Raw genomic sequence first — 27,737 nt, forward strand, 5'->3', positions numbered from 1 at the left:
GCGGAGGGGCGGGGTGAGGGGGTGAGGCTGGAGGCTCCGGCGGGGCCCAGGTGCAGGGAGGGCAGGGCACGCCCCTGCTGCCACCGCCACTCGGCCCCCCGACCCCCCGCAGGCCGGCCCGCCCACCGGAGGCCCAGCACCCTCACCACACTCAGGGGACTCGTCGGAGCCATCTGCGCAGTCCCGGTCGTGGTCACACACGAAGTGCTTGGGGATGCACTGGCGATTCTGGCACATGAACTCGCGGTCGTCGCAGGTGCTGTTGTACACTGCGGATGGAGACGGGCGGACATGGCCCCTCAGCCCCCACCTGACCAGCCGCTGCCTGTCCCCGGGACCTTCGTGGGGTCCGAGTGCACAGCCAGCCATCTGGGTTGTAGACAGGGCTCTGCCACTAACCACCTGAGCGACCCTGGCTGAAGCACCGCCTCTCCTTGGCCTCAGTTTCCCCTTCTGTAGAGTGAGACTGTGGCCACCTGCCACCCACCCCACTCCTCACACCACCCCCCTCCGCCACTCACAGCAGCCAGCTGTGATGCTCTCATCAGCACCGTCCGCACAGTCCTTGTCACCGTCACAGAGCCAGCGCTCGGGGACACACACGTGGGTTCCGGGGCAGGAGAAGGAGGAGGGGCCGCATGTCTTGCCTTCTGTTGGGGGGACAGGGAGCCGCCAAGAGATTCAGGAGCAGGCACAGCGGGCTGGGCAGTCGGTGTGACATCCCCACGCTCATGCCGCCCCTCCTGTAGGAGGGTGTGTGGGTGTGTGGGTGTGTGGGGGCGTCTGTCCCTCAGGAGCCCCTCCCTGAGCTGACCACAGCCACCCCTCACCGCAGTGAGCCGCCTCGTCCGAGCCGTCCCCGCAGTCGTCACTGCCGTCACACAACCACTGCTTGGAGATGCAGCGATGGTTCTGGCACTCAAACTGGGCCTCCGAGCAGAACTTGTCTGGGGCGGTTGGAAACCAAAGTGAGATGGGGGAGGGGATGGCAGGGCACTCTGTCGGGCAGGCAGGTGGAGGACGGACAGGAGAGACCCAAGGCCTCCCTTTGTGGGGGCTCAGCATGAGCTAGACAGGGGGGCCCTGGGTGCCCTTCTCCCAAGGGGACGCTTCCTGCGAGGGAACTGAAAGCTGGGGCATGGACTGGGACTCCGTGGCCGTGGTGGGTGGGCGCTGCGGTGGGGCACTCACTGCAGTGGGTCTCATCCTCGCCGTGTTCACAGTCGTCCTCCTTGTCACACGTCCAGCTCATGGGGATGCAGCGCCCGCTGGGGCAGGCGAAGTAATTCAGGGGGCATCTGGGGCGCTTCACTCCTGGGGGGAGAGGGAGGCGTGAGGGCCCTGGTGCCCTGGAGGGCCCGCCCACCGCCGCCCACCGGCCCGAGGCAGGACCTGGGCAGTCGCGCTCGTCGCTGTAGTCCCCGCAGTCGTTGGCACCGTCACACACCCAGCTAGGGGCGTAGCAGAGGGAGGTCCGCTCACAGGGCTGGAAGCGCACACCTTTCACGCCCAGGCGGAAGTAGCTGCTGCAGTCGGTGGCGCCTGGCGGGGGCAGGGATGCGGGTGACAGCCGGCCCTCCACACTCCCTCCCCCAGAGCTGCCCTTGCTGTTTTAGAAAGTGGCCTGGTACCCTTCAGGGGAGGAGATGCTGACCACCCCTTCTACTCACGCCACCCCGGAGCCCAGGCCTGGAGTCAGTCAGGGGGCAGGAGCACAGAGGCTGTGAGGGGACCGAGGCCGCCAAGCGAGCAGGCCAGGCAGGAGGCGAGGGAGCAGGACTAGGAGGCACAGGGGACTGGTGTCACTCACTGCAGTTCATCTCGTCAGAGGCGTCCTCGCAGTCCACAAACTGGTTGCAGCGGCTGGAGTTCCCAATGCAGGTGCCGTCCCGGCAGCGGAACTCGCCCACGCCGCAGGCCGTCTCTAGAACAGCACCCACCCCAAGACCATCAGGCCGGAGCCCCCCGCCCCGCCATGGGGACCAGGAGACCCCAGGCACCCCCGCAGAGCGCGCTGAAGCAGACCCTGTGGGGCCTGGGGAGGTGGGGGGGACGGAAGCGGGGTCCCACTCACTGTTGCAGGGAATCTCGTCGGAGCCGTCCCCGCAGTCGTCCGCCCCGTTGCACCAGAGCATGTTGGACACACAGCGCCCGTTGTTGCACTGGCGGAAGGTCTTCTTGCAGCGGCGTGAGTCTGCGGAGGGGAGCAGGGGAGTGGGCCACCAGTCAGCAGCAGCTCCGGGGGAGGCGCTGCCTCCGATGGGACCTCGCTCGCTCGTCTGTTCCCTTGACAACCTGCTCAGCCCTGCTCTGGGTCTGGCCCAGGGTTAGCGGTGCTTCTGCCCTTCACGACCTCCCCAGACTCCTCAGCCACGGAGTGGGTCATGGAGCTTTTGCTCCCCTCACTCCCACGCTGGGCCCTGCTGGAGGCAGAGGCTGGGGAGCCTGGAGGCCAGGGGTAAGGGAGGAAGGTGGGGCGCTGAGGCTGCAGGGGGCGCCTTACTACAGTAGGATGGCTTCTCGTCAGACTTGTCCTTGCAGTGGGAGACACCATCACAAGTCAGGCTGAAGTTGATGCATTCACCGTTGGCACAGTCGAACTCATCTTGTGCCCGGCAGGAGGAGTTCACGGCTGCAGGGGGCGTGGAGGGAGCCTCATGAGTCTGGGCCCTGGGGCCTCGAATGCTTCTACCCCTCTACCCCCCGGAACTCAGGTCATCCTCAGTTTCTCCTTGGTAAAACTATTCGGGGGGCCGGGCTGTTGGAGTCTGGGAGGTGATGGTCCCCAGTGTGTGCCCAGGGTCCCCCACCAGTGTCCCCCGTCTCTCACCACGGCAGGTGAGGTCCTCTTGGAGGATGCGGCCCCCTCGGCAAGAGCAGTTGACATGGCCTTGGTGAGTGAGCAGACACAGGTCCTGGCAGCCCCCATTGTTGACGCGGCAAGGGGAGAGCTCGCCTGGAACAGGGACGGACGACAATGGGCTAGGAGTGTCCCTGGCTGTGCACACACAGGATGCCCACACCCACTCACACAGCTTCACGGAGCTTCCTAGCCCCAGCCCTGGCACAGCGGCACCCGGCTGGGGGAGCAGAAAAGGTGCTATGGGAGGGCCAGGGGGAGTGTTTGGGGTGGGCCTGGGGTGGGGGGGTAGTCTTAGGGGATGATGTGGGCTTCGTTGTGTGCTTGGGGAGATTCAAGTCTAAGGAGCATTGTGGTGGGGCCCAGGAGTATGTGTGAGAGGCCTGGGAAAGCTACGGATCTGGGTGGGGGCCATGGGGCAAGGCAGATCCAGGGTGGGAGTGTCTCTGTGCACACGCATGTACACGCACATGTGCACGCAGAGCACGGGGTAGGCAGAGCCTGGGATGTGTGTGATCAGCTCTGGGGGCACATGTGGTTCTGGGTGGGAGAAGGACTAGGGCATGTGCTGGGATGTCCAAGAATTCAGGTGAGACCAGTGGTGGGTCGTGTGAATGTGCGTACGTGTGTGTGTGTGCGTGCGCAAAGATGTCTTGAGGGAGCTGGAGTAGAGGAGCGTTAGGCATTTTGGAGTTTCTTGGGGTGAAGGTGTGTACAAGTGTATGTCTGCACATGGAGGCTCTGGGAGAACGAGACCAGGGTGTAGTGCGTGCGTCGTGCGCGTGTGTGCGCGCGCGCGTGTGTGTGCATGCGTGTGTGTGTGTACGTGCTGGCACCATGGGCAGGAGAGCAAGGCTGGTGGCAGTGGCCCCACTCACAGCTGTTGGTGTCATTGGCCACGGCGATGATGCCCATGGGCTGCTGGGGGATGTCCACGCGCAGCAGCTTCATGTCACTGCCCACGTACTTGTTGGCCCGCTGCACGGCTCGCCGCACCCAGTCGGTCCAGAAGATGTGCTCCCCGTACACAGCCAGCCCGAAGGGGTGGACTGGCTCCGACTTCAGGATCACCTGTGGCAACAGCACGGGGCCCGTCACGGGTGGGCTCGGGCCTCTCCCCAAGTCCACCCCACTGCAGCTGGCCCCAGGGGCGAGGGTCCCTGGACACAGTCTGGAGGGGGAAGGACCCACAGACGCATCTTGCCGTTTCCACACTGAACCGACGAGGAAGCCGAGCCTGCACAGGATGAGCGCCGCACGCGGCCACACAGCTAAGTGGCAATGTTTGTGCCTCATTCTCCTCCAGAATCATCCCACCAGGGCGCCTCCCTTTCTGCCTGGGCCATCTCCTTCTTGGCTGACCAGCCATCCCCTGACCCCAGCCCACCTCGAGCCCCCCGCTCCGTCAGCGACCCCAGACTCACATAGCGGTGAGAGCCGTCATACTCGCACCGCTCGATCTTGTCCAGGGTGGCGTCGGAGAAGTAGAGCTTCTCAGCACGGTGGTCGATGGCCAGGCCGTTGGGGGTGCGGATGTCCTTCTCGATGAGAGTCAGGACATTGGCTCCCGACAGGGCTGCCCGCATGATGCTGGGGTGCTGCTCGTTCCAGTTGGTCCAGAACATCAGGCTGGGGGAAGGGAGAGCCACGGGGATCAGGAGTCAAAGCCGGGGAGTCTGTCGTGGAGGGCCCGGGCGAGGGCCAGGAATCGACCAGAACCCAAGGGTCAGCCAGGGTGTGACCCAGATGCCAGCACCCCGGGCAGCCTCACAGCCACCAAGGCCAACACAGCCCCGGCGCCCAGAGCGGGCAGCTGCCACAGGGTCTCTGTGTGGGTACGCGTGTACACGTATTTCTCAGCGTCTGGGAAACGACTATCTGCTTTTACTGAGAGACAGTGTAGCCGAGTAAGGCAGGCTCTGGGTTCCGATCAGAGCCCTGCCACTTACCAGTGAGGAACCTCAGGAAGTCACTTAACTTCTCTGTGCCTCAGTTTCCTTCTCTATGAGGCGGGGATAATACTACTACCTGCCTCGTAGAACGGTTGAAGGATTAAGAGTTAATGTTCACCTAATGATGTCACAGGACTATTTCCCAGTCTTTCATTCTTAACTGCTTTTCGCCCGGCATCGAGGACACCCTTGTGAGTGTCTCGTGTCTGCCAGTGCCAGGGACACACAGATCCTACCCTCAAGAAGTTCTTGAAAAGCACCCTCTCCATAATTTCAGGCTTTTGCCTATTTGGAGTCTGCGCCGCAGCTTGGGGGCGGTTCTGGATGGCTCCTGGAATCAGGATGGGAGTTTGGATGGTGGCATGATGCCATCGAGGATGGTGCCATCTCTCTCTGGCCTCCACAGGAGAAAATGGGTGTCCCAGGCGCAGCTGCTAGAGTCAGCCTCCTGGCGTTGTTGGTCCCCAACCAGGGACTTCCATACCCTCAGGTAGGGTCCAGTTGACTCTGTGGTAGGAAGTGGCTTTCCTTTTACCGTGACAAACTGTTGCGTGTGGAAGAAGGACATGTCCCACAGCTGAGGGTTCCAGGCTTGGTAAAACCACGCCCCAGGAAGGGGCTGGGGTGGGGGTGGGGGAGGCCCGGGAGGAGGGGCTTTCCTGAGGGCCAGCTGTAGGGTAGGCTCAGCAGGAGGTCCCTGTCTCCTTCATCTGGGTGCACACTGCCCGCCCCCCCAGCACTCGCTCCTTCTGGCCAAGAGAGGGCCTCTCCCAGAGAGTTCAGCTCTTTCTCCTGCACCCTGCCCTGGCTTCAGTTCACCCGGGTCATCCTCCAGACCCCAGCTCAGGTGCTGCCGCCTTGAGGACGCGTTCCTTGATATCCAGCTGGGTCACATCCTGTTACACACTCATAAAGCTCCCTGAAGCCTCATGATTAACATCAAATAGGCCTGAGGTAGAGCCAAGGTCCATCTCATCCTCCCCTGGCTCCTCAGCACATTGTTGGTTCTCAAAAGCCATTTGCTGAGTGAATGATGGAATCCCCTGGGCTCAGAGCAAAGGAACCTGGTGGGCAGCCATGAGGGAGCTTCTAGAAGCCACAGTGCTCCATCACCTCTGGATTGGGGGTGGGAAGCAGGCAGGGGTACCCAGCCGCACCACCCGTTCATGGAGGCTCCAGGCCCATAAGCGACAGGCCCTGGGGCCAGCCCAAGACAGGTAAAGTCACCAAGGGTCACAGAGGTAAGAGAGGATCTTTGTCTTGAGCCATGTATGTGCAGGCCAGGGTGAGGCAGACCAGGGAGAGGGCCCTTGTGCTGGTCTGCAGGGCCAGGCAGGCTGGGCTGAGGCTGGACTTGAGTGACATCAGGGTAAGGAATCTAGGTTTGGTACACTCCCCGTTTCTAAGTAGCTGTTTTGGGGTTTTGTTTGTCCCTTAGTTTCCTAGCAAAGCTTTGGGAAAATATTCCAAGGGTTGCTGAGTTCTGGGGAAAACAGTTTTGCTTTCACGTGGGCCAGGATTTCTAAGGTGAGGGGGTGGTTCACCAGAGGCCCACACATTGGAAATGGAGCGGGGGGCTGGCCCTGCAGGAGAGCAGAGCAGGTGGAGACCCGGGGGTATTTCCTCCCAAGTCCTCCTGACTCGTGCTCTGACTCCCTTGCATCCTGATCCCAGCCTCCTGGGCCATCCGCATGCTTGCTCCTGCCCATGGGGACTCCCTGACCGGGCATGGGTAGGCCCCTCACAGTCCTTCCCTGCCTAGAGCACTCCCCCTCCTCCAGCAGTTGCTCAAAGCATTGCCCTATGTTTGGGCTGCCCCTCCCTGACCTCCCCACGTCTAGGCCCAGGGCCACAGCATGGCCTCTGGGATGCTTCTTGGTCATCACATACCGTCCTATACCAGGCTCTGCGCTTCCCAGCACTATGGTTTCTCTCCCCAGCTAGGTGGTTTAAATGGGCCCAGATGAAGGCTTCCATACAGCAGGTGTTCAGTGAACAACCTTTGCCTGAAGCTTCATGTGCCAGAAACACAGAGGACCTACTATGTGCCTTGACCATGGCTCTCCGATGAATGAATCAATTCATCACTGAGCCAGAATTGTCCTTCAGAATCCCCCTGATCCTTCCCTTGGTTCAGGCACCGGAAATATTATTGTCATATTACAGATGAGGAAACTGAAGCTCAGACAGTTCATATAGCTGGTCCAAGGTCACAAAGCAAGGAGGTAGCTAATCCCGGGGGACAGTCAGCCTCTCCTGCCGCTACACCCCTACCCGGGGCTGCCTGGGGCAGCTTCTGCCACCCTGTGGCCTAGCCCTCCCCGCTCCCCACTCCCTGCACCCAGCAGCTCACTTCTGGCACTCATCCAGCACAAAGGCCCGTGGGTGGTCGTCTCCTGACATGGTAATGACCGTCTCACGCTCGAAGGCCCCTGGGCGGGTCTGGTCGACTGTGTGGCGGGTGATGGTGGATGTTGTGTAGCTTGTCCAGTAGAGGGTATCCCAGCCACGGTGATAGGCCAGGCCTTCCACGGAGCCCACATCTGCAACGGGAGAGGAGCAGTCGTGGGTCGGGATGGGGCCAGGGAGCAGAGCCGAAGGGGGATGACGGCCTGGAGCACCCACTCCTCTGGCATATTGGGGCTGTATGGGGATGTGTGGGAGCTGGGGGGCACGTGGAAGCACAGCCCTGGGCACCCCCAAGCCCCCCCATCCTTCCCTATTTTCTACGCAAATGATCCATGGTGCATCTCCCTGACCCCTCTTCCTGCGTCTCCCCACAGCTGGGTAGAAATGGCTTTATGGATTTTGGTAAATCACACCCGACTTGGGCTGTACTGGGAGCTTCCAACTGAACAAGACCTGAACCGGATTGTTCGTAAACATCCTAAACTCTGGTTAAAGAATTAAGTGCACGATGACTAGTGGAACCATAGCCCAAGAGAAAAAGCCTTGGGTTTTCGTGGCTTCTAGCTGTATGATGCTGCGCTTGCCAGAAGGCTGCAGCATTAGAAGTACTGTAGCTTAAACAATGGCCCGAAGGGAGGGGACAGTTCTTGCCAGTCTCTCTTGATCAAGCTACGGTTGCAGAGTATCTAGTTGAGCTTTGGACACATTTTTAGACAGGCGCGTTCTGCGTGGAGTGGGACATGTCCAGAGGAGGTTCAACGGACAGATGTATACCATCACTGGATACCAGCATCTAGTTCCGTGACCGGCAGGTCTTTGTGGACAGGATGAATGAAGGAATGAGCAAAGGAGTGAGTCAAAGGATCAGGGGTTATCCAGCCAGAAGAGAAAACCGTAGCGGAACAAAAGAGCGCTTTGCAAAGAGCCGAACAGCTGTTCTAGGATGCTATCTCTAGCTCTCAGTACTCTCTGTGGAGCATGCACACATGTCCTGTGCTGAGCTAAGCTGTCACACCTGCCCTTCAGGTGACCCTCTCTCTCTATGCACATGAGACATCTGAGGCTTGGACAGCAGAGGAAACTGGCCCAAGTGCCTGAAATCCTGTGTCTGGGGCTGAACCCAGACTCTCTGCAGCCTGTGCCATGAGTCCCGGCCACACAGAGCAGAGCTCTGGCTTATTCTGTTGCACCTGGGGGCAAACTGGGGCCAGAGGGGGAAGGAAGAGGGGAGGCGACTCTGACTCCAAATGAGGAGAAACTTTCAAGTAACTATAATGGGTGCAGTGTGGTTAGCTGGCGAATTGTCAGGGATGCAGTCACAGCTGGGATTCAGATCTGGGGCACGGTGGGCAGGCCGAGGGCTTTTCTCCCCTCAGGCGGTGCCGGTCCTCCCCACAGCCCTCAACCCTCCCCTTCCCGGGGAGGATCGGGGTCTGGGCTCACTCTCCACAATGGTGGTCCTCTCCGAGCCATCGTCGTTGATCTGCTGGATGTTCCCGAAGTGGATGTCGCTGAAGAAGATGCGGTTGGGGGTGCCCGGGGAGGTGCCTGCTCGGTAGTCAAAGGCCAGAGCAATGACATTCTTCATGTGCTCAGGATCCTCGAAGGGCTGCACGGGCGCGTTGAGGTTGCGCTCGTCAGACAGGTGGATGCTCTTGAGGATGGTGCGCTCTGAGTAGAGCAGGTAGCCGGCGTACTCGCGGCACGATGCCCCGTCTTCAGCCAGCATCCCGTGGGCGCAGGCACAGGCCCGCTGCTCCCCACCCCGGTACAGACACAGCTGCTGGCAACCGCCGTTGGCCACCGCGCACACGTTCGTGCCTGGCGGGAAGGCGCAGGGAAGGAGATGGTCACAGAGCGTAGCTCGCTGGTGCCTCCAACCTCTCAGCCGGGGGAGGCTCTGGCTGCGGTACCCCAGGGCCTCAGCACAGGCAACCCTCCCAGCCCCTGCGCTCGGCTCCCGGACCGGTCCTAGAGCTCCTCAGCCTCTCTTCCCCACTCTTGGCTCTCTGGGGCTGCTGCCAAGTGCCCCTGTGGGTCCCGCATCTCTCCCAGGCCCTCTCACTCCGGGGGATCACTCCCAGGCCAAGGGGCCCCCCGTGTGCCTCTCCTGCCTGGCCCAGGGCCCCAGCCTCACCTTTCTGGCGGTCCCGGTTGAAGACTTTGATGTCTTTGAGCTGGACACCGATGCCCGTTCTCAGGGGCACAGACTCTGTAGCATTGTCCTTACTCCCACGTTTGATGGAGCCATTGGCATGAGTCCTGGGGGTAAGGGAAGGGCTAGGCTGTGAGCAGGGCCTTGACGGAGGCCAGGAGGGCGGGAATGGATGGTGGAGGAGAAGGCCAGGGCAGAAGCCCTCACCTGTCACTCCAGTAGATGAAATCCTCAAACACAGACACGGAGAACATGTCCATGTTGTTGCTGGACAGAACCACCTCACGGTTCTCGCCCGTCTCCAGGTCGATCCGCTCAATCTTGTCTGTCCGGGCATCACACCAGTACAGCTTCCCATCCTATAGGCCAGAGGCACCCACCTCACCTCCAATGCCCAGTGCTCCCCGCCAGCCCCAGTGTCCTGGGCCACAGGGCGTGTCCCACTCACTCCTGCCTCCCGTGTCTTTCTCTTTCTTCCTCCATATCCTCCCTGCCCTCTGACCTGCCGATCTGACAACCTCTAGGCATGCCTTCAAGTCCTCGCTTCTGAGTGACGGCCCCTACCCTCTCTGGGGTGGCAGGAGTCCCACTCTGGGTCGGGAGCTGGGCCAGAAGACCCCATGACTACCTTGGGTCCGTATCTCCCCACCAAATAGGGCCTCATCACCGGGAGAGTCAACGGGGAGCAGAGCATAGGGTAAGGGGAGCCTCCCCCCCAGAGCATGGGGTCTGGATATCCCGTGGGCTCCAGGGCCAAGCCTGCACCCAAACCTGGTAGTCCACCGAGATGCCATTGGGCCAGCTGATGCTGACATTAACCAGCACGACTCGCTCAGTACCATCTAGCCGAGACCGCTCAATACGTGGATACTGGCCCCACTCAGTCCAGAACAGATACCTGTGGGGCGGAGGAGGTAGAAGTTGGGGGTCAGTCCCCAGACCATGGAGGAGAGAGGGTCTCGTCAGTGCGGGCTGTGCAGAGTGACCAGGCCAGACCCGAGCCAGGGTTGGGAAGTGGGCAGCCTGTCCAGCTTCTCACCCCTTCTCTGGGTGGACAGTGATGGCCCGGGGCTTATCCAGACCCTGGGAGATGACCACGTAGCGGAAAGAGCCATTGAGCCGGGCGACCTCGATGACATCAAAGCCCTGGTCGGTCCAGTAGATGTTGCCTAAGGAGGGAGTGGGTGGAGATTAGGGGGATTGGGTGGGAACGCATGTACCTGGTCCCTTTCCAGCCTCTAGATCCCTGCTGCTCCCCCATCTATTCTGGCTTACTTCTTCTCCTCAGACTGCTCCTGAGATCCCACATGCCCCCCACCAGGCCTCCACCTCACCTGGAGGCCCCCAGCCCACCCAGGACCCTCTCATGGCTCACCTGCAATCCAGTCCACGGCGATGCCCTCCACGCGGCCAATGCCATTGGTCACCACATCCTCGCGCCATGTCTGGTCTCGCTTAGCCCGGCTAATAGTGCTTAGGCCCATGTCCACCCAGTAAATGGTGTCATTTTCTGGAGGTAGAGGAGCCAACATGAGGATGTCCCACAAGGTGGGGGAAAAGTGGGGGGGGTGTCAGAATCAAATGGTGTCAAAATGGAGGTGAGTGCTGGGGGGGGAGGGGGCTTGGGAGGGAAGACAGAGCCTGAGGGGGAGGGTAGCTGTGTTGTCTCCCCCTCCAGCTGTGGTCAGGCAGCCTCTCATTGGGCTCCCACACCACCCCCAAGGTAATGTTCCACTCCCTCCTGCCACCAAATCACTCACCAGCATGGAAATCAATGCCGACAGCCAGGGACGTCCCTGACACTGGGACCAGGGCATCTGACTTGTCATTGGGATCCAAGGGGATTCCCCGGATTCCCTCATGCACAGAGTACAGGAGAAAGGAACCCACACCTGAAACACAAGGACACTCAGGCATGGGCCTCACTGACACCCGTTTAAGCTTGGGGTCTGTCACTCTCAAACCTGTTGTTCTCTGCTTCTTTTTGGTATCTTCTCCCAGCCATCACTGCTCCCCGCTCCACACACAGATACACACACCTTAGCCTGAGGCCTGCAGCTTGCGCTGGGAGGTCACCTGGCTTGATAGAGTGTGGGGGGTGGGAAAGGAGAGCGGCTCTCGGGAAGAACCTGCAAGACTGCTAGCCCCCACTAGAGGGCAGAAGAGACCTGGATTTCTCTCTCCCGAAGGGGGCCCTTTAGTCCTGCTTCACTCAATGCAACTGCACCCTCAAAAGCTGTTAGGGAGAACCTGGGGAGGTTCAGACAAGACAATGGAACTAGATGACTCCTCAGTGAAGACTTCCGTCTTGGGTTGCTCTTCGTCCTCCCCAGCTGGGCCTGTGCCATCCATACCCTCTCTCAAACACCTAAAACTCAACATCCCTGATTCCTCACTCCTGAGCCAGTCTCATTCTGTTTTCCCATTTCTTCTTCTTCTTTTTTTTAAGATTTTAAAAAATTATTTACTCATTTGAGAGAGAGAGAGAGAGACAGAGAGCGAGAGAGAGCATGAGTCAGGGGGAGGGGCAGAGGGAGAGGGAGAAGCAGACTCCCTGATGAACAGGGAGCCTGATTCGGGACTCGATCCCAGGACCCCAGGACTATGACCTGAGCCGAAGGCAGACGCTTAACCGACTGAGCCACCCAGGTGCCCCTCTCTTCCCATTTCTTACGAGGCGCCACTATCAACATGAGCCAGAATCCTCCACTGCCTTTATCCCTTGATACAGTGTGCCCCAGATGAATCCCCCAGTAGGCTCTGGTTTCTCAGCCTCCGTGAAAAAAAGTCAAGGGAGTTTGGAGCAACCCCAAACATTAGAGTTTTCTTTTGAGAAAATATCTCAGTGCAGATCTGCATATTCAAGACTCTGAGAAGTTCTGCAGCAAAAAACACTTAAACTTTGTTCAACCCAGTGCTTCTTTCTGTAACATCTACCCACATCAAAGAGGGAGGTTCCCAGAGCGCACTTTGGGAAGTGCTGTCCTGGGGCAAATTCATAAATCAATCAGCAAGTTCTTGTGAAATGTCTGAGTCTCACCCCTTCTCTTCAACCCAGCTGCTAAGCCCCATCTCCTCACACTGGGCTCACGCTAATAGCCTCCTAACTGGTCTAACTGCCTCGGTTTCTCCCTCCCCCACCCAGCCGGCCTCTCTGCCGCCAGGTTAATCTGCCCCAAACACCTCTTTCCAGGCACTCCTTGCTGAGAACCCACAGGAGGCCCGCCCTAACCCACAGCCCATCACCTAGGATTCCCCACCCCCACTCTGCCCACCCCTTGGGCTTGGTGCCGCGGGGGTGGGGGCACGCTGCACACATCCTCCTCTTGCTCTGGACCCCGCGCCTCACTTGTCCTCTCTCCTTTGATCCACGCACTCAAATCCTACTTGTCCTACAGAACCCAGCTCACAGCACACCTCTTCCATGAAGCCGGCCCTGGCGCTGCCTGCCGACATCTCTGTCTCCAAAACCCTCCTGCAGGCACTGGAGAGCTGCCTCACAGTCCAGTTTCCCCTCCGGGTTAGCCCCCCTCTCTGGTTAAGACTGCGGCACAGGGACAGGGACTTCTGCCCTCTGGCTTCCCCGGCAGCACCCGACACGGTGGGGGCTTACTAAGCGCCTAACCCAGGAGGCACTTAATAATATGTGATAAATCCAGCCCTGTCCCCAGGGTGAGAGGCCGCAGGTGGGGCGGGAGGGTAGGAGGGGCAGGGCTGGGGGCCCGGGCGGTGCCGGGCACTGACCCTCGCACGCTTGCTGGCCGCTCCGGAGGCTGTAGCCGGCGGTGCACATGCAGGAGCGGGTCGACTCAGATGTAGGCAGGCACAGCTGGGAGCAGTCACCGTTGTTGACACTGCAGGGGTTGGTGCCCTCGTGGTCTGGGGAGGTGGGAGGCACAGAGAAAGAAAGGATTGAGGTGGCCCTCCTCGGGACCTGTGTCAGGCTTGCGCTGCCTGGGGACAGGACGGTCACTGCCTTCACCCTGGATCTTGTGGGGGTCACCACCCAACCCCCACCCAGGTCTTTTGTCCCGGCAGAGGCCCCTGGCTCCTGTGACCAGGGTGGCTGTCAGCATATATGGTTACCTTTGTGAGAATGAGAAAGAGGAGCCCCTTTGGGTGCTGAGTGGAGTCTAACCCGTGCTCATTCCCATTCACCTCCTTGCCCAGGGATTCCTCTCTGTATCCCAGCCCCTGCCTGTGGCCCCGGCCCCAGTCTCACCCAACTGGATGCTCTCGTCGTAGACCTTCATGTGCATCACCAGCGTGGTGCTGTTCCGCAGGACCACGGACTCCGAGCCGTCAGCCTTGTTGCACGTGCCCATCTTCTCTGACACCTGATCTGCCCACCACAGCTTGTCCCCTGGGTAGGCAGGAGGGGATGAGACCCCGGGGAGGGCCCCACCCCCAGCCCAGCCCAGCCCAGCCCAGCCCGTCCTCTCCGCCCCCGTCCCTGCCCCCACCCAGCAGCCCTCACCCATGATGGCCAGGGCAGTGGCCTTGCCCAGCTGGCTCCGCATGGCGTCGATGACCTCCAGCCCACTTCCATCCAGGTTGCAGCGGCTGATGGTGTGGTTGCCAGAGCTGATCCAATAGAGTTTGCTTTCAGGGAAGTCGATAGCCAGGCCTGAAAGAGGTGGGTGTCACTGCCAGGGAGCCTGGCCCCTGGGCTGGGGGCTGAAGGATGTGTGGTCTTGGGGAGGATGGTGAGGACACGCACTAAGCTAGGAGTTCGGGAGACAGAGGGGCAATCAAGGGACCCCGAGGATCTCCTGACTGAGGAATTAGGGAAGAGCTGTAGCGCAGGCAAGGCAAGTTCGTACCCACAGGGCCCTTCTGGCCACTGAAGAGCAGGGTACGGTTGCTGCCGTCCATGTTGGCCATGCTGATGTTGTCCCCGTCAGTCCAGTAGAGCTTCCTGGGAAGATGCAGGAAGGTGAAGTCAGACCCCTCTGCTCCTGCCCCACACCCCACGCTTCCCAACCCTGGGCCCTGGACTGACCCACGCAGCGGGTGGACCACCAGGCCGTGGGGCTGCTCTAGGCCCTGCACCACCGCATTCTTGAAGGAGCCGTCCAGCCGGGCCACATTGATCTGCTTCTTGTTAGTGTCGTAGCTTGTCCAGAACAGGTTTCGGGACACCCAGTCCACAGCCAGCCCATGGGCATTTGGCAAGTCTGGGGGGCACAGCAGGGAGTTGGAGGTTGGGTGTTTGCGGGGCATAGGTCAGGAGGCTGGAGGAAGTGGGGGATTGGCCTGGTTTGGGGGGGCAATGGGGATCGGGAACCCAGGGTTGGAGCACTGGGAAGGAGGAAGATTTGGAAAAGGAGTATCAGGACCAAGGGGACCAGGGATGGGAGGAAGGCCCGGGTCGGGGGGGCGCCCACACCCACTGCGAGGGTCCAGGGCGAGGGCAGAACCTGCAGAGACGACAGTCTCCACGCCCGTGCCGTTGATGAAGGCCCGTTTGATGGCCTGTGTCCTCACATCGGACCAGTAGACGCGCTGCTCGCGGGCATCATAGTCCAGCACTGTGACATTGTCGATATCAGGCACCGTGAAGGAGATGATGTAGTTGTAGTAGGGGGCATCGAGGTCCACCCCCCGGATCTCCATCTGACGTGCGTACAGCAGGAACTTCTTAAACTCTGTGGGGCATGGAGCAGGTCACTGAGGGCAGCCCCCTACCTTCATGCTTCCCACCCACCCAAATGAGCGCCCCTCCTTCTTCTGGTTCCTTCCATTTGCACCTGGCCGTTGGCTTGGGCCTCACCTCCCTGCCTGAGTTCCTGCATCTTCTTACAGTGGCTGTCTCTGGAGCCTCTCCCAGCAGCCCCCTGCTCCCCAGACTGGGACCGTCTACCTTCGCTTACAGCCGTGAGCCTGGTACCCGACCCCTTCCCTGTCGGCTTCAGTTCACCAGTGGCTCTTGAGGGAGGGGCCTCCTACCATAGCAGGTGGTGTTGTCCCTGTGGAGCTTCATGAGGTGGGGGCAGGCGCAGGAGACGGTCCGGTTGTAGTTGATGAGACACAGGTGGGAGCAGGGGCCCCGGCCCCCATTGGCCTCACAAGGATTGGGAGCTGGGGTTGGGGGAGAGGAGAAGTGAGGGCGTCCTGTGACTTGCTGGCCCCTACCTTTCTCACCTGGGCCACCCCCTCCTCACCCGCTCTCCCCCTCCCCGTTGCAGCATCGCCCGCGGCTGGCCCATCCCCACCATCTCAGCACAGCCCCTCATGCTCTCACGGCCCCCTCTTTTCCCAAGGGCTTCTGCAGAGGCTGCCGGCCCCTCTCTGGCCCCTTACCCATGGGCTGCCGGGAGGGGTGGTACACCTGCAGATCAAAGGGCTGGGTATTGGTCCTCTGTACCACGGTGACATTGTGGCCGGTCCACTTGTTGGCCTTGGCCAGCGTGTTTGTCCGCCAGTCCGTCCAGTACACCTCCCCCCCATACAGCGTCACTGCAAACGGGTGCGATAAGAACTCGTGTCCCCGAAGCACCTCCATGTGGCCGGAGCCGTCGTAACGGGCTGAGTAAATGGCGTCTGACCTGAGAGCGTGGTCGGGGCAGAGTGAGGATGCTGGCTGGGGCCAAGCCCTGGCCCTGGCCCGCCCCCCCCCCCAACAACCCCCGAGCACACTGGAGCAGGCCTTCCTCCCAGGCCAACAATGTGGAGTGAGACCCAGAGTGGTTCACCGTCTAGGATCCCAGCTCTCAGATCCCAATTCCCACGCCCTGAATCCCCTGGCTCACTCCTCCACAGGGCCACAGTTGGCACCTACGGGGCTTTGAGGAGGTTGGGAAAAGGCACCCGCTCTGAGCAGACCAGTTAGAAGAAGTTTCCCCTTCCCCTGGGCAGATAAAGCCCCTGAGCAGAGTGCACAGATTTGTGAGTGAGGACAAGAGGTTGAATTTCAGCCTTGCCCATGCCTGGGCCAGCCCCTCCCCCACCTCATGCAGGGTGACAGCCCTGCTTCCACCCTCTTCTTCCCACACCTCTTCCCCCCGCCCAGCCTCACTCGCCCCTCACCTCAGTCCTCCCACCGGGCCCAGCCCTTGGCTGCCCCAGTTCTGACTCCAGCTGCCCAGGCCTTTTTACTACCAAGTCCTGAGACTCCTGACCCCACCCTATCCCTGGAGGGGAAGCGGGTGGCATGGAGGACTCTGGGGACATGGTGGGGGGCGCTGACCTGGCATCGATCCAGAGGATACGCTTCTCCAGGTAGTCCACGGTGAGCCCGTTGGGCCAGCCCCCTGAGCCTGTCTCCCGGTGGATGGTGCGGCGCCCAGCCCCACTCATGGAGGCGGCCTCGATGCGGGGCAGGCTGGCATCCCAGTCTGTCCAAAACAGGATCCTGGGGAATGGGGAGGGGGTCAGGGGGGCCAAGGTCGAGGGCCTGGAGCGGGGCTATTATAGTGGTAAAGGGCAGAGGGGGGTGAATAGCATTTGAAGAGACAGGTGTCCCTGACCTGGCTGAATGAGGTTTCAGAGGGGACCATGGGGCCAGAATAGGGCTGGGCAGGGTCCTCACCCATCCCGTGGATCCAGCGCGATTGCCCTTGGGTGCTCAATGTCACCAGCCAGGAGGGTGGTCCGAAGGGTCCCATCTAGCTTGGCCACCTCAATCTGGTCCAGGTTACTCTCCACCCAGTAGATGTTACCTGCAATCCAGTCTACAGCCAGACCCTCGGGGGTGGCCAGGCCGTACTGAATCACCACCTCGAAGCTAGTCAGGGCTGGTAAAGAGAAGGTCATGGGTGTGAAATCACAGTAGACCAGGCAGCCTGGATGACTCACCCTCCACCCTGACACTGCCAGTATCTCTGATGCACCCTGGCTTCACCTGGGGTTCAGAGACCCCCCCCTCCTACTCTCCTCACCCAGGCCCCCTGCCCCACCAGGAGGTCAGATAGGAGAGGAGAGGCCTAGTTTCTAGAACCCTGAAGAACGGGAGGTCACAGCTTTCCTCTGCTTGCAGCTCTGTGAAGGGCTAACCGATGGAAAGAGGTCAGAGCAGAGGGTGGAGGCTTTGGGGGATAGACATAGAGTCAATCTGAGGAGGACAGAACTTTCTAGAAGTCACTTCATAAACTGTCTTGAAGATTTATCCATGGAAATATATATATTTTTAATATATTTATACATATATTTATATATTTTTATATATTTTATATATTTTAAATATTTATATATTTATATATATATTTATACATATATTTATATATTTATATATATATATTAAATATATATACATATAATTATTTTTAAAACTGTTGCATAGTGTGAACATTATCACAATCTACTTAGCCATCCCCTTGTTGATGAACATTTGGGATGGTTCCAAGTTTTCTCTATTAGAAACAATACAAACTCCTCTAGTAAAATGTGCTTCTTTCAAGTCTTTGCTCAGATGTTGCCTTCTCAGGGGGCCTTCCTTGACCACCCAATTTAAAATGTCAATGCCCATTCTCCCTACCCCCATCCCACCTCCTTTCTTTATATCCATAGCACTATCCCCTTCTGCTGTATTCCATGTTGTACCCATTTGTTTTGTTTATATCTGATGTTTCCCCTGGTGTGTAAGCTCCATGAGGGCAGACGTTTTGGCCTGTTTTGATCACTGCTGTCTCACCAGGGCTCCGTGTGTATGGCAGGTGCTCAATATGTGTGTTATAATGACAGATGTCTGTGATGGGTCAGGCTGCCTTTGGACAGAAGGCAGGATTCAGGTACCCCATCCCTAAATGGCTTTTTGCTTTTAAGCCTGCCGTTCTAGGATTTGGGGAGCTCCAGGCCATTCCAAAGAAAGGCTGATCATTTTGTTAATTATCAGGCTGGCAGCTCTGCTGACAATAATTACGGAGCGTCAGGAACTGAGACCCACAGCAAAATCTAACCCAATTAACGAGAATGTGGGGGATGGGGGAGCTAAGGGCCTCGGCTTCCGGGCAGCCTGGATCTGGGTCTGCAGCTCTGAGTACCCAAGTGCCCCTTCTCTGCGCGCCACCCGCATCAGTCCTAGGCCCGCAGGAGGGGGGCGGTCACCTCCGTTGTCCAGCAGCTTCCCGCGGTAGATCTTGTCCTCCACCACATCTGTCCAGTAGAGGGCGCTCTGGCTGAGGTGGAAGTCCAGGGCGATGGTGTTGCGCAGGCCAGGCACCAGAACGCTGTAGTCCCCTTTGTGAAGGTCGATGCGCCGGATCTCATGGCGGTTGGAGAAGATGATGAATGGCTTGAAGGGGTCTGGGAGGGGTGGGAGATAGGGGTCAGCTTGGGGCTTGCTGCCTCAGAGCCACCCTGTCTAGGAGCAGGCGGGGTCTCTGCTGGCCCGGGGCCTGGTCATGGGTGGAAACCGCAGCCTTTGGCATCTGGCAGCCCAAACCCAGCCAACGGCAGCTCAGGGGCCTGCCTCAGCCTGCCCAGCCTTCCCCGCCACCTTTCACCCGTATGTCACCTAGGCTGCGGCAGCTCTCGCCGTCCGGCTCCAGCACCCAGCCCTCGTAGCAGGAGCACTTCACACTGAACTTGTTCTGGTCGCACTTCTGGCTGCACTTGAGGTGCTTGGCACAGTAGCTCTGGATCTGGCAGGTGTGGTTGTCGGGCCCCAGCTCCATGCCCAGCGGGCACGAGCACACAATGCCTTCACCAGGTGCCACCGAGCAGTTGTGGCTGCAGCCTCCGTTATTCAGAGAGCACTGGTCTGCAGGGTGGCCGGCAGGGGACAGGACCAGGGTCAGGAGCCGGGATGAGGCAGGACCACGGCCTGACTGGGCCCCAAGTCCTGGGCGGCCCAGACAGAGCCCCGGCTCCCTGCCTGTGGCATCCTTCTTTTGCATTTCTGGCCAAGCGTCTGTCCCACCACTTCCCAGGCTCCCTCAGAGCCTGACACCCCCCACTGGGACCAGGAGGAGCACCCCCACATCACGGCAGCATCTGGTCTCCGTTTCCCTGACCCTCCTTGAGCCCGTGGCAGATGGAGGGGGGCAGCTTTTCGCCTCTCTCGGAGGGCTGCCCTTTCCTTGATATCCCCTGATTTGGGTGTGATTGGGGTGGGGTGTGGTAGGGAATGTCCTGCCGGGTTCTCTGACACACCCTGAGAGCTGTCAGCCGTTCTCCAGGCCAGCCCCAGCCTGCTTCCTCTCCCACTCCTCTCCCCGAGCGACAGACGCTCTGCCTCTGCAGGGGAGACAGGCGGTCTGCTCCGTTCCTCATCCCCACGTCACACCACGCAGCCCTCCCTGACCCCTATTTGTTCTGCTCCTTGAACGCACAGCCTCCTCGCCAACCCCCCCACCCCCGCTGTACAAGATCTAACCGTCCATCCTTGGGAACCCAGTTAAATCCCTGCCTCCTCTGGGAAGCCTGCCCTGACCATATCAACCCGCAACCCTGGTGCCTTCATTTTTAAAGGCAGCTCCGCGCTGTTCCGCCAGCTGTGTGTGGGCAAGGGGCCACGGGAAGGGGTTGCACTGTACTCTCTCCACAACACTTTCATACCCCTGTGACCTTAGTCCAGTTATTTAACCCCTCTGCCTCAGTTTTCTCATCTGGAAGATGGAGATGATAATTCCATCGGCCTCACAGGGCCGTCTGAGGGATTAATATGCTTTTAAACGATTAACAGAGGCCTGACTGACGTGAGCCATGAGAATCCCGGGAGGTGCAGCTCAGGCTGAGGGAACAGCAGGTGCAAAGTCTCAGAGACAGGACCATAGTGTGGCGTGCTCGGCACAGCCTCTTGCCCAGGTGAGTCTGAACTCAACAGGGGTTGTTGCTAACTGCTCTGGGGGTGTCCTGTCCAGCAGCCGGCTGAGACCTCTCCCCGCTCTGAGACCTCTCCCCAAAGAGCCTGTCCTGCTCCACCGGCGCTGGCCCTGGCCCAGACGCCTCACCCAGCCACCCTCCCTACTCCTGCCCCAGGGCCTCTCCGAGGCCTGGGCCTCACCGCAGAGCTCGCCCTCATCCGAGCCATCTCCACAGTCGTCGTTGCCATCACACAGCTTGTCGAGGGGCAGGCATACTGAGGTGTTGTTGGCGCAGGGGTGCGAGGGCGGCCTGCAGGCCAGGGACTCACAGTTCTCCTCATCCGAGTTATCCTCACAGTCACTGTCGCCATCACAAACCCATGCTTTGCTGATGCATCGAGCTGAGGGACGGGTATGGTATGAGGGGCCAGGCCGGGACAAGAGGGTTCTCCATGCCTTTCTTCCCAGACCCAGTGGGCTTCTCTAATAGGGCCGTGATTGTAATGCCTTGGGGTCCACTAGGAACCTCGAGGCCTTCTCTGTCAGATTCATATAGGCAACAGAAAAAGCAAGAATCTGCAGAGGGTGCTGAAGCTCAAATCTGGCGGTGACAGTTTTGGTTCCCAGGGCTCTTAGTGCAGACCCTGACCCCTTCACCACTTCCCCCAGGCATCATGCACAAAATTCTGTTTGTGCCCTTTGCTTCACAGTGTTCCTCCCCCCACCCCTCCTAGCATAGCACTGTCTCCCTTGCCACTCCCCTGCTCTCAGTATGGTCTCCTCCTGTCCATATTGCCCCAGTCCAGGCTCCCACCCATCCTTCTTTTTACCAGAGTCCTTGCAGCCAAACTTGACGTTGGGGTCACAGACGTGGGTCACTCCCTCACAGCTCTTTTCATCACTGGAGTCCATGCAGTCAGTGTCTCCATCACAGCGCCACCGTAGGGGAATGCACAGACTATCCAGCCGGCACTGGAACTCATCATTGTGGCAGCCGCCAGGAGGCCTCGTGGCTGCAGGGGACAGAGGGAGGGCATGGGGGCGGAGGGCCTCCAGGTCAGCCATTCCCATGTTTACCTTCCCAACCCCCCTCCTGTTCTGCCCAGTCCAGAGCTATGAGCTGAGGCAGGGATGGAGAGTTCTCTGAACCCTACTGACCCTTCTCAGAAGCTAACTTGGAGTCAGGAAGGTCACACCTCCCAGGACCCCAGCAAGCGGCTGGCTAGTCAATAATCTCTCTATTTTACACACCGGTGATCTACTGGCTAAGCAATTTGCTAGGCCAGAGCTCAAAGCACAACCCCCCCAACCCTTCGCCTAGCCTCTGTTTGACCCAGGAACTCCGCAAACACTTATTGAGCACCTCTGGTGTGCCGGGCACTGTTCCAGGTGCCAGTGTGAGCAAGACAAAGTCTTCACGCTCACGGAGCTCAAGTTCTAGCAGGGAGTGATCAAAGCCATGGAGACGAAGCTGGGTCAAGGCGAGAGAGGGGTGGGGATGCCACTGGGTAAGATGGCCAAGGAAGGCCTCCGAGCAGATGTCTGAACAGAGGCCTGACTGACGTGAGCCATGAGAATCCCGGGAGGTGCAGCTCAGGCAGAGGGAACAGCAGGTGCAAAGTCTCAGAGACAGGACCATGCGGGGCATATTCATAAAATGCCCAAAGTGTATTTGAGGCTGCACGGCTGGAGTAGAGTGAAGGAGGAAATGAGTGGCAGAAACACAGGTCATCGAGGCGGTGGGAGCCCGGCAGGCTGGAGGGCAGGGCTGGGGAGTGATGTGACTCATGTGCTGCAGGCTCACTCGGGCTGCTGCACCGAGATCTGACTCAGGAGGCCGGGAAGCAGCAGGAGCGGCACCCGGAGGCCCCCACCTCCCTCTCACTCTGCTGTCTGCTCCCCACCCCACCCCCTCGCCCCCCACCGCCAATCGGTCAATGCCTGCATCTCGGCAGTGGCCTCCAAGCTGAGCTTCCTTCCTCGGAGGCCCCTGAACCTCTTTCTAATTGAATCCCCTTCTAGGATTGTCCTCTGAAAGCACCTTCCAGCTTCAAAGTCTTTCAGAGGCTCCAATGCCTGACTTTCACCCACTGATGTCATCTGCCCCCGTTGGGCACAGCCTCATTCCCGGCCGGCTCCTCCAGCCTGACGGGCCCCAAAAGGCAGAGGCGAAAGTGCTCGGTTTCACCCTCTACATCTTGCTGCTGGGTTCTCCACCCCTACCCACCTCCCATCTGAGGACCCTCCCTCCTGTCCCTTTGGCCACAGTCCAATCCGTCATTAGGGCCCTGTTCAGACCCCACCTCTTCCTAAATGGCCCCAGACCACTTTAGCTCACCACCACCGTTAACGGTCGCTACCAGTTACGACATGCCTGCTCCCACGGGCCAGGTCCCTTACATTCCCTCTCATTTCATGGAGGAGGAAGCCAAGGCTCAGAAGAAATGGCTTGTCCAAGTTCACCCAGCTTGTAGGTGAGGGGCAGAGTGTTTTTCCTGCCATACCACAGGCCTCGGGGCCCCCTTCTCAGAATCTCAAAGCACTATTACCTGTCCCACTCACACAGCACTTCTGAGATGGCCCTTGAGACTTAGCGACTGTTTCCTGGGCCTCAGGTGACCATCCCCACCCTCCCTCTCAGTCCTGGGCCCCTGGCGGGAGCTCGTGCAATCATACTACTCTCAAAGGATGCACCTTCACTCTACAAGGCACAGGTTGTAAGTTGGAGGTCCAGGGGCCAGATAAGGCCTGCGGAAAGATTTTGGCCTGCAGTATTTTTAAAACTTTTAAAGTCCATTGCTAGTTGTTCTGGGTTGATTTGTGTTCCCTAAAAATATGCTGATGTCCTAACTCATAGTACCTGTGAATGTGGTCTTCTTTGGAAATAGGTCTTTGCAAATGATCGAGTTAAGATGAGGTCATTGGGGTGGAAAGAGGAAATCCAGACACAGAGACAGGCACACACACAGGGAGAACACCATGGGAAGATGGAGGCAGAGACTGGGGTGAAGCATATACAAACCAAGGAATCCCGAAGATTGCCTGCAAACATCACAAGCTAGGAGGGAGCCCTCGGTAGATTCTCCCTCACAGCCCTCAGAAGGAACCAACCCTGCCAACATTTTGGACTTGGGTTTCGAGCTTCTAGAACTGAGATGATAAATATCTGCTGTTTAAGCCACTCAGTTTGTGTACTTTGTTGTGGCAGGCATAGGAACCTAATACACCAGTGTTTAGGAGTGGGTAGGTTTCACATAAAAACCTGCTTTTCTGACTTCTCTTAAAGCCTGGGCAACCCTGGGTCTGCAGTCTTCCATGGAAACAATCAGCCAGAGCCAAGAAACAAACCTTCCTTGAGAGGGTCTGTGCCTTCCAGTAAACTCGGTCCCCACTGCCCCCTGGCTGGGCCCTGGAGGCTTGGGCCCTGAGGACCCTCACAGAGCCAATGCCTCTCTCCTTTGGTCCCCACTGTGCTCGTTCATCCTCACCCGCCCCCCCCACCCCGAGCATCCTTTTTCAAGCTCCCAGCTCTCGAGCACAGGCTGTACACTGAACGCTTTTTGTGCATGATCTCACTGAACCCCCACATCAGCGCTGTGATGTGGGCGCTATTATTATCCCCACTTTGCAGATGACACTCACAGAGGCCCACAGAGATGAAGTAACTTGCTCAAGGCCACCCAGATAGTAAGTTGCAGAGCTGGAGCGCAAACCCAAGGCCACCCAACTGCAAAGCCCGTAATCTTAACAGCGTGTGACGACGGTTTGTTGACAATCTCTCTCCCTCCCTCACAACAGGCAACTCCTGAGGATAAGAGCCATGTCTGGGTTATCTCAGTTCCCAGATGGCAGTGGCACACGACGGGGGGAGGCACGGAGGGACGGAGGGACGGCTGAGTGACCGGCAAGGACGGTCTCGCCGCGCCTGCTGCCCCCGCACACCCACCCTGGTTGGTGCAGTTGGCGTGGGTCTCGTCACTGTAGTCCCCGCAGTCGTTGTCCCCGTCACAGGTCCAGTGCTCGGGGATGCAGCGCCCGCTGTTACACTTGAATTGAGTGCTGGAGCAGGAGTGACTGCAACCGGCCTCATCACTGTTGTCCCCACAGTCATTGTCTGGGGGGAGGCAAGAATGGCAGAAGCGAGGAGCAGGTCAGCAAGCGGCCTTCTCTGTGACCTCAGCTTGGGGCCCCCACGCCCACCTCCCCATTCCCACCTCAGCCCACCCCACCCCCCCACTGAGAAAATAACAAACAGAAAAGACACAGAAACTGCATAGACTGCAGCATGCACCATGGCCCACGCAGGAGGGGTGGGGAGAGGTGGGGGGGGGCCACGACGGCCCTTCCCTGAGTCTCGGAAGGCGGCGGGTCGGGGACTGGACACGTTCCTTTCCCTTTCTCCTTTCAGCAGGGTGTGGGAACAGGGGTCAGCTTGCTTTGGGGGAAAGGCAGAGACTTCTCTGGTTTGGGAGGGAGTGAGGTGGGTGGAGTGTAGGTGAGGTGTCCTGCTGGGGAGGGAAGGGCCTCATCAGGCCCCCCCTGAGCGTGGGCACTGCTGGACCCCAGGCTCTGGGCACCCGGCTCACGGGGGGTATGGTCTGAAGCTGGGAAGGGTCAGGGGCCACTTCTGGAAGGCATCTGAGGGTGACTGAATGAATGTCCTGCTTTCGGGGCCTTGTGGGTGGGGGTTACGGGACTTCCCTCCACATTTTCAGGACGCTTGAGAAAACTGGGGCATGGCTTCCTCCCTTGGGGTGTGTCCCTGCCTCTTTTCCACCTGGATTTGCTTGTCTCTCCTCCCTCTGTGTCTTGGTCTTCTTGTTCCCACCTCTGTCATCTCCTCTCCTCTGCCCTGTCTGCTTCTTGCCCTTCCACTGTCTTTCTCTGTCACCTCCTCTCCCCCTTCTCTTTCCCTTCACATCCTAGGAGCTCTCTGGAGGGGGGAGCTGCCTGGGGGTCCTGAGAGGCGGCCCGAGGCCGGCTCAGGCTCTGGGGTGATGGTGCATGTGCTTCTATGCACTGACCGGCAGGCTCAGGACAGGTCTTTTCGTCAGAGCCGTCCCCACAATCCTTCTCTGAAACACAGAAACCGCCAGGGCAACCATTGGCACACGAGACACAGCAAAGATGAGGGGCCACTTGGCGTTGACCCAGTACATCCTCTCACATGTTAGCCAGGGCTGGAGCCACTGGTACAACACGTCACAACACACAGACACGACCAGAGCCACCAGACGGCACACACATGACGATCCACTGGCCCCCACGGCTCGGGGCTGAAATCCCGTGGTCCGTGGCTGACCGCCAGGTGGGCTCCCGAGCCTGAAGCCGGAGCCTGGAGGGTGCACCAAGGACCCCAGGAGCTGGGGTTTGCCGGGGGAAGAGAGTTGGGCACTGGGCTCCCCTTGCTCTTTCCCTCTAGCCTTTCTCACTCATTTCTCCCCGGCCCCCAAGCCTCTGCCAGAGAATGGGCCGCTCAGGCTCCGTCTGGGGAGGACTGGTGCTGATGGGTGACCAGGAGGGTCTCCCCTCGGTCCATACTGGTTTCCCCATGGCATTTCTGGCTTGTCCTCATTGCTCCCAGCCGACCGAGTGGGGCTTCAGTGAATTGGAAGGAGGCCCCAGCTTGATTCTAAAACCCCTTTACCTCTCACCCAGGACCTGGCTGTAGCTTCTAGCTTTCCTAGGAATCGGGGCAGGTTAAGGGGGACAAGCTCTTACCATTGTCACATCGCCAGTTGATGTTGATGCATCTGCCATTGTTGCAGGTAAACTGAGTCAGGGGGAAGCAGGTGGGATAGGCTGTCAGAGAGAAAGAACAGCTGAGTAGGGCCCTCAAGATTATACAGCATCAGAGCCCCAGGCAGGTGGGTGCAGGGTCCCTCGTGGAACCAGCAGCCATAGCCCGGCCAGTCAGGGGTGGGAAAGCTAAGTGGCGGGGGCTCAGCCTGGAGCTCTGCTCATTCTTCCCCATCCTTCCGAGCAATCCTTTCTCAAGCTTCTAGCTACCAACCATTCACCTTGTGCTGAGTGCTTTTCATGCAGGATCTCACTGAATCCCCACATCAGGGCTCTTATTATCCCCCATTTTGCAGGCAAAACTCACAGAGGCCACAGAGAGGAAGTAACTTGCTCATGGCTACCTGGGGACTAAGGTTCAGGGGCCCTCCAGCACCCCTGCCCCAGTGCACGTTCTCCTGGGCTCCCCCTCCCCTGTGCCAGTCTCGCCTCCCTGCTGCCCCCTTACCACACGAGGCAGACTCATCGGAGCGGTCGCCACAGTCATCATCCAGATCACATGTCCAGGAGATGGGGATGCAGCGGCCACTGGCACAGGAGAACTGGTTGGGTGGGCAGGTGCGAGCTGGGGACAGGGATGGGCGCGAGTGTTCATAGCCCTGTCCCCCTCTCAACTTCCTGTTCTTTCCTGCTATCCTCTGCCTATCAGGAAGTCTTCCCAAGGGTCTCAAAGCCATTTCTCTTAGAGAAGCTCAAAGCCATCTATGTGTGGGGTGCCTGGATGGCTCAGTCGGTTAAGCGTCCAACTCTTGGTTTTGGCTCAGGTCGTGATCTCAGGGTCATGGGATCGAGCCCCACGTTGGGCTCTGCACTCAGCATGGAGTCCACTTGGGATTCTCTCCTTCCCTCTCCCTCTCCCTCTGCCCCTCCACCTGCTCACACTTGCTCTCTCTCTTAAATAAATAAATAAATAAATAAAGCTCTTAAAAAAAAAACAACCAACAGCCATGTGGTCTGACACCCCATCTGCTTCACCCCATTTCTCTGGTGTCCTCCAAGGAGAAGATCCACCCTCCTTGCTCCTGTCTCTAATCTGAAGCCACGTTCTGTTCCCTGAAACCTCAGCCCTCAGAGCCAACCCCGTTCTTCTGGGCACAGGGAGAGCACTCCTCTCCCGCTCGCAGCCCCGTCCTCTCGGCCCTAATACCCCGCGCTCCTTTCTTTCCCAAGGCCGCTCTGTCTTCCCAAGCCTGGCTGCCCCCCCGCCCCCACCTCCCCCTCCCTGCCTGCGGGGCACCCTGTGCGGTCTACCCCGAACCCACACCTGAGCAAGTGGCGTTGGACTCGTCTTCACTGTTCCCACAGTCGTTGTCCCCATCACAGAGCCAGCGGTTGGGGATGCACCGGTTGTTCTCACACTTGAAGCGGTCCGAGGGGCAGGTGTGCTGATCTGGGGAGCGAACAGGTTGGGGGTCAGTGAGAGGGCGGGGCCCAGCTCGCTTACCTGCTGCCCTGCAGGCCTGCCGTGCTCCCCACCCCTGGGGAGGGGGGTTGAGGACTCACGGCAGAGGGCCGGGGCCTCGTCGCTGTTGTCCAAGCAGTCATTGTCCCCGTCGCACTTCCAGCGCTCCTGGATGCAGCGGCTGTTGGCGCAGGCGAACTCGCCCGGCTGGCACTGGGGTGGGGGCACGTAGGATGGGTTCGCTGCAGGCACCACAGGGGTGTGGGGGGAAAGTCAGACCCAGGTCATGGGGCAGGGGCTCTGCTCTCTGTACTATGCTTGCCTGTTGTATTATTTTAAATAATATCCCGAGAGTCATTTTTCCTAGGGCGTAATTCTTCATGAACAAATAATCTGGATGGAAAGTGCAGCTCTT

The 27,737-nt window shown here is 59.1% G+C and overlaps 1 protein-coding gene across 2 annotated transcripts in view; it reads right to left on the reverse strand.

Moving 5' to 3' along the window:
• The window catches only part of LRP1 (LDL receptor related protein 1), a 79,910-nt gene that overhangs the window by 16,426 nt on the left and 35,747 nt on the right, over nt 1-27,737 (reverse strand). Inside the window, exons 16-54 of one of the 2 annotated variants that reach the window (XM_064591056.1) lie at nt 27,424-27,564; nt 27,185-27,310; nt 26,369-26,485; nt 25,843-25,923; nt 25,146-25,196; nt 24,068-24,235; nt 20,952-21,134; nt 20,322-20,522; nt 18,831-19,076; nt 18,422-18,619; nt 16,908-17,112; nt 16,566-16,730; nt 15,680-15,924; nt 15,326-15,457; nt 14,797-15,024; nt 14,379-14,553; nt 14,200-14,294; nt 13,854-14,003; nt 13,599-13,739; nt 13,121-13,255; nt 11,137-11,268; nt 10,752-10,886; nt 10,416-10,545; nt 10,148-10,274; nt 9,584-9,735; nt 9,359-9,483; nt 8,665-9,042; nt 7,166-7,355; nt 4,285-4,489; nt 3,739-3,931; nt 2,831-2,956; nt 2,504-2,632; nt 2,075-2,194; nt 1,811-1,924; nt 1,393-1,542; nt 1,192-1,314; nt 831-947; nt 522-650; nt 147-269 (exon numbers count right to left, since the gene is read on the reverse strand). In XM_064591056.1, coding sequence (XP_064447126.1) covers nt 147-269; nt 522-650; nt 831-947; nt 1,192-1,314; nt 1,393-1,542; nt 1,811-1,924; nt 2,075-2,194; nt 2,504-2,632; nt 2,831-2,956; nt 3,739-3,931; nt 4,285-4,489; nt 7,166-7,355; nt 8,665-9,042; nt 9,359-9,483; nt 9,584-9,735; nt 10,148-10,274; nt 10,416-10,545; nt 10,752-10,886; nt 11,137-11,268; nt 13,121-13,255; nt 13,599-13,739; nt 13,854-14,003; nt 14,200-14,294; nt 14,379-14,553; nt 14,797-15,024; nt 15,326-15,457; nt 15,680-15,924; nt 16,566-16,730; nt 16,908-17,112; nt 18,422-18,619; nt 18,831-19,076; nt 20,322-20,522; nt 20,952-21,134; nt 24,068-24,235; nt 25,146-25,196; nt 25,843-25,923; nt 26,369-26,485; nt 27,185-27,310; nt 27,424-27,564 — 6,081 coding nt within the window. The remainder of the gene's footprint in view (nt 1-146; nt 270-521; nt 651-830; nt 948-1,191; nt 1,315-1,392; nt 1,543-1,810; nt 1,925-2,074; nt 2,195-2,503; nt 2,633-2,830; nt 2,957-3,738; nt 3,932-4,284; nt 4,490-7,165; nt 7,356-8,664; nt 9,043-9,358; nt 9,484-9,583; nt 9,736-10,147; nt 10,275-10,415; nt 10,546-10,751; nt 10,887-11,136; nt 11,269-13,120; nt 13,256-13,598; nt 13,740-13,853; nt 14,004-14,199; nt 14,295-14,378; nt 14,554-14,796; nt 15,025-15,325; nt 15,458-15,679; nt 15,925-16,565; nt 16,731-16,907; nt 17,113-18,421; nt 18,620-18,830; nt 19,077-20,321; nt 20,523-20,951; nt 21,135-24,067; nt 24,236-25,145; nt 25,197-25,842; nt 25,924-26,368; nt 26,486-27,184; nt 27,311-27,423; nt 27,565-27,737) is intronic. The other variant, XM_064591057.1, reaches the window with a different exon arrangement.

This window comes from Mirounga angustirostris, unplaced genomic scaffold (genome assembly GCF_029215605.1).
Source record: "Mirounga angustirostris isolate CCGP_5_RB_7025 unplaced genomic scaffold, mMirAng1.0.hap1 SCAF_5, whole genome shotgun sequence".
In the NCBI taxonomy this organism is placed as follows: Eukaryota; Metazoa; Chordata; class Mammalia; order Carnivora; family Phocidae; genus Mirounga; species Mirounga angustirostris.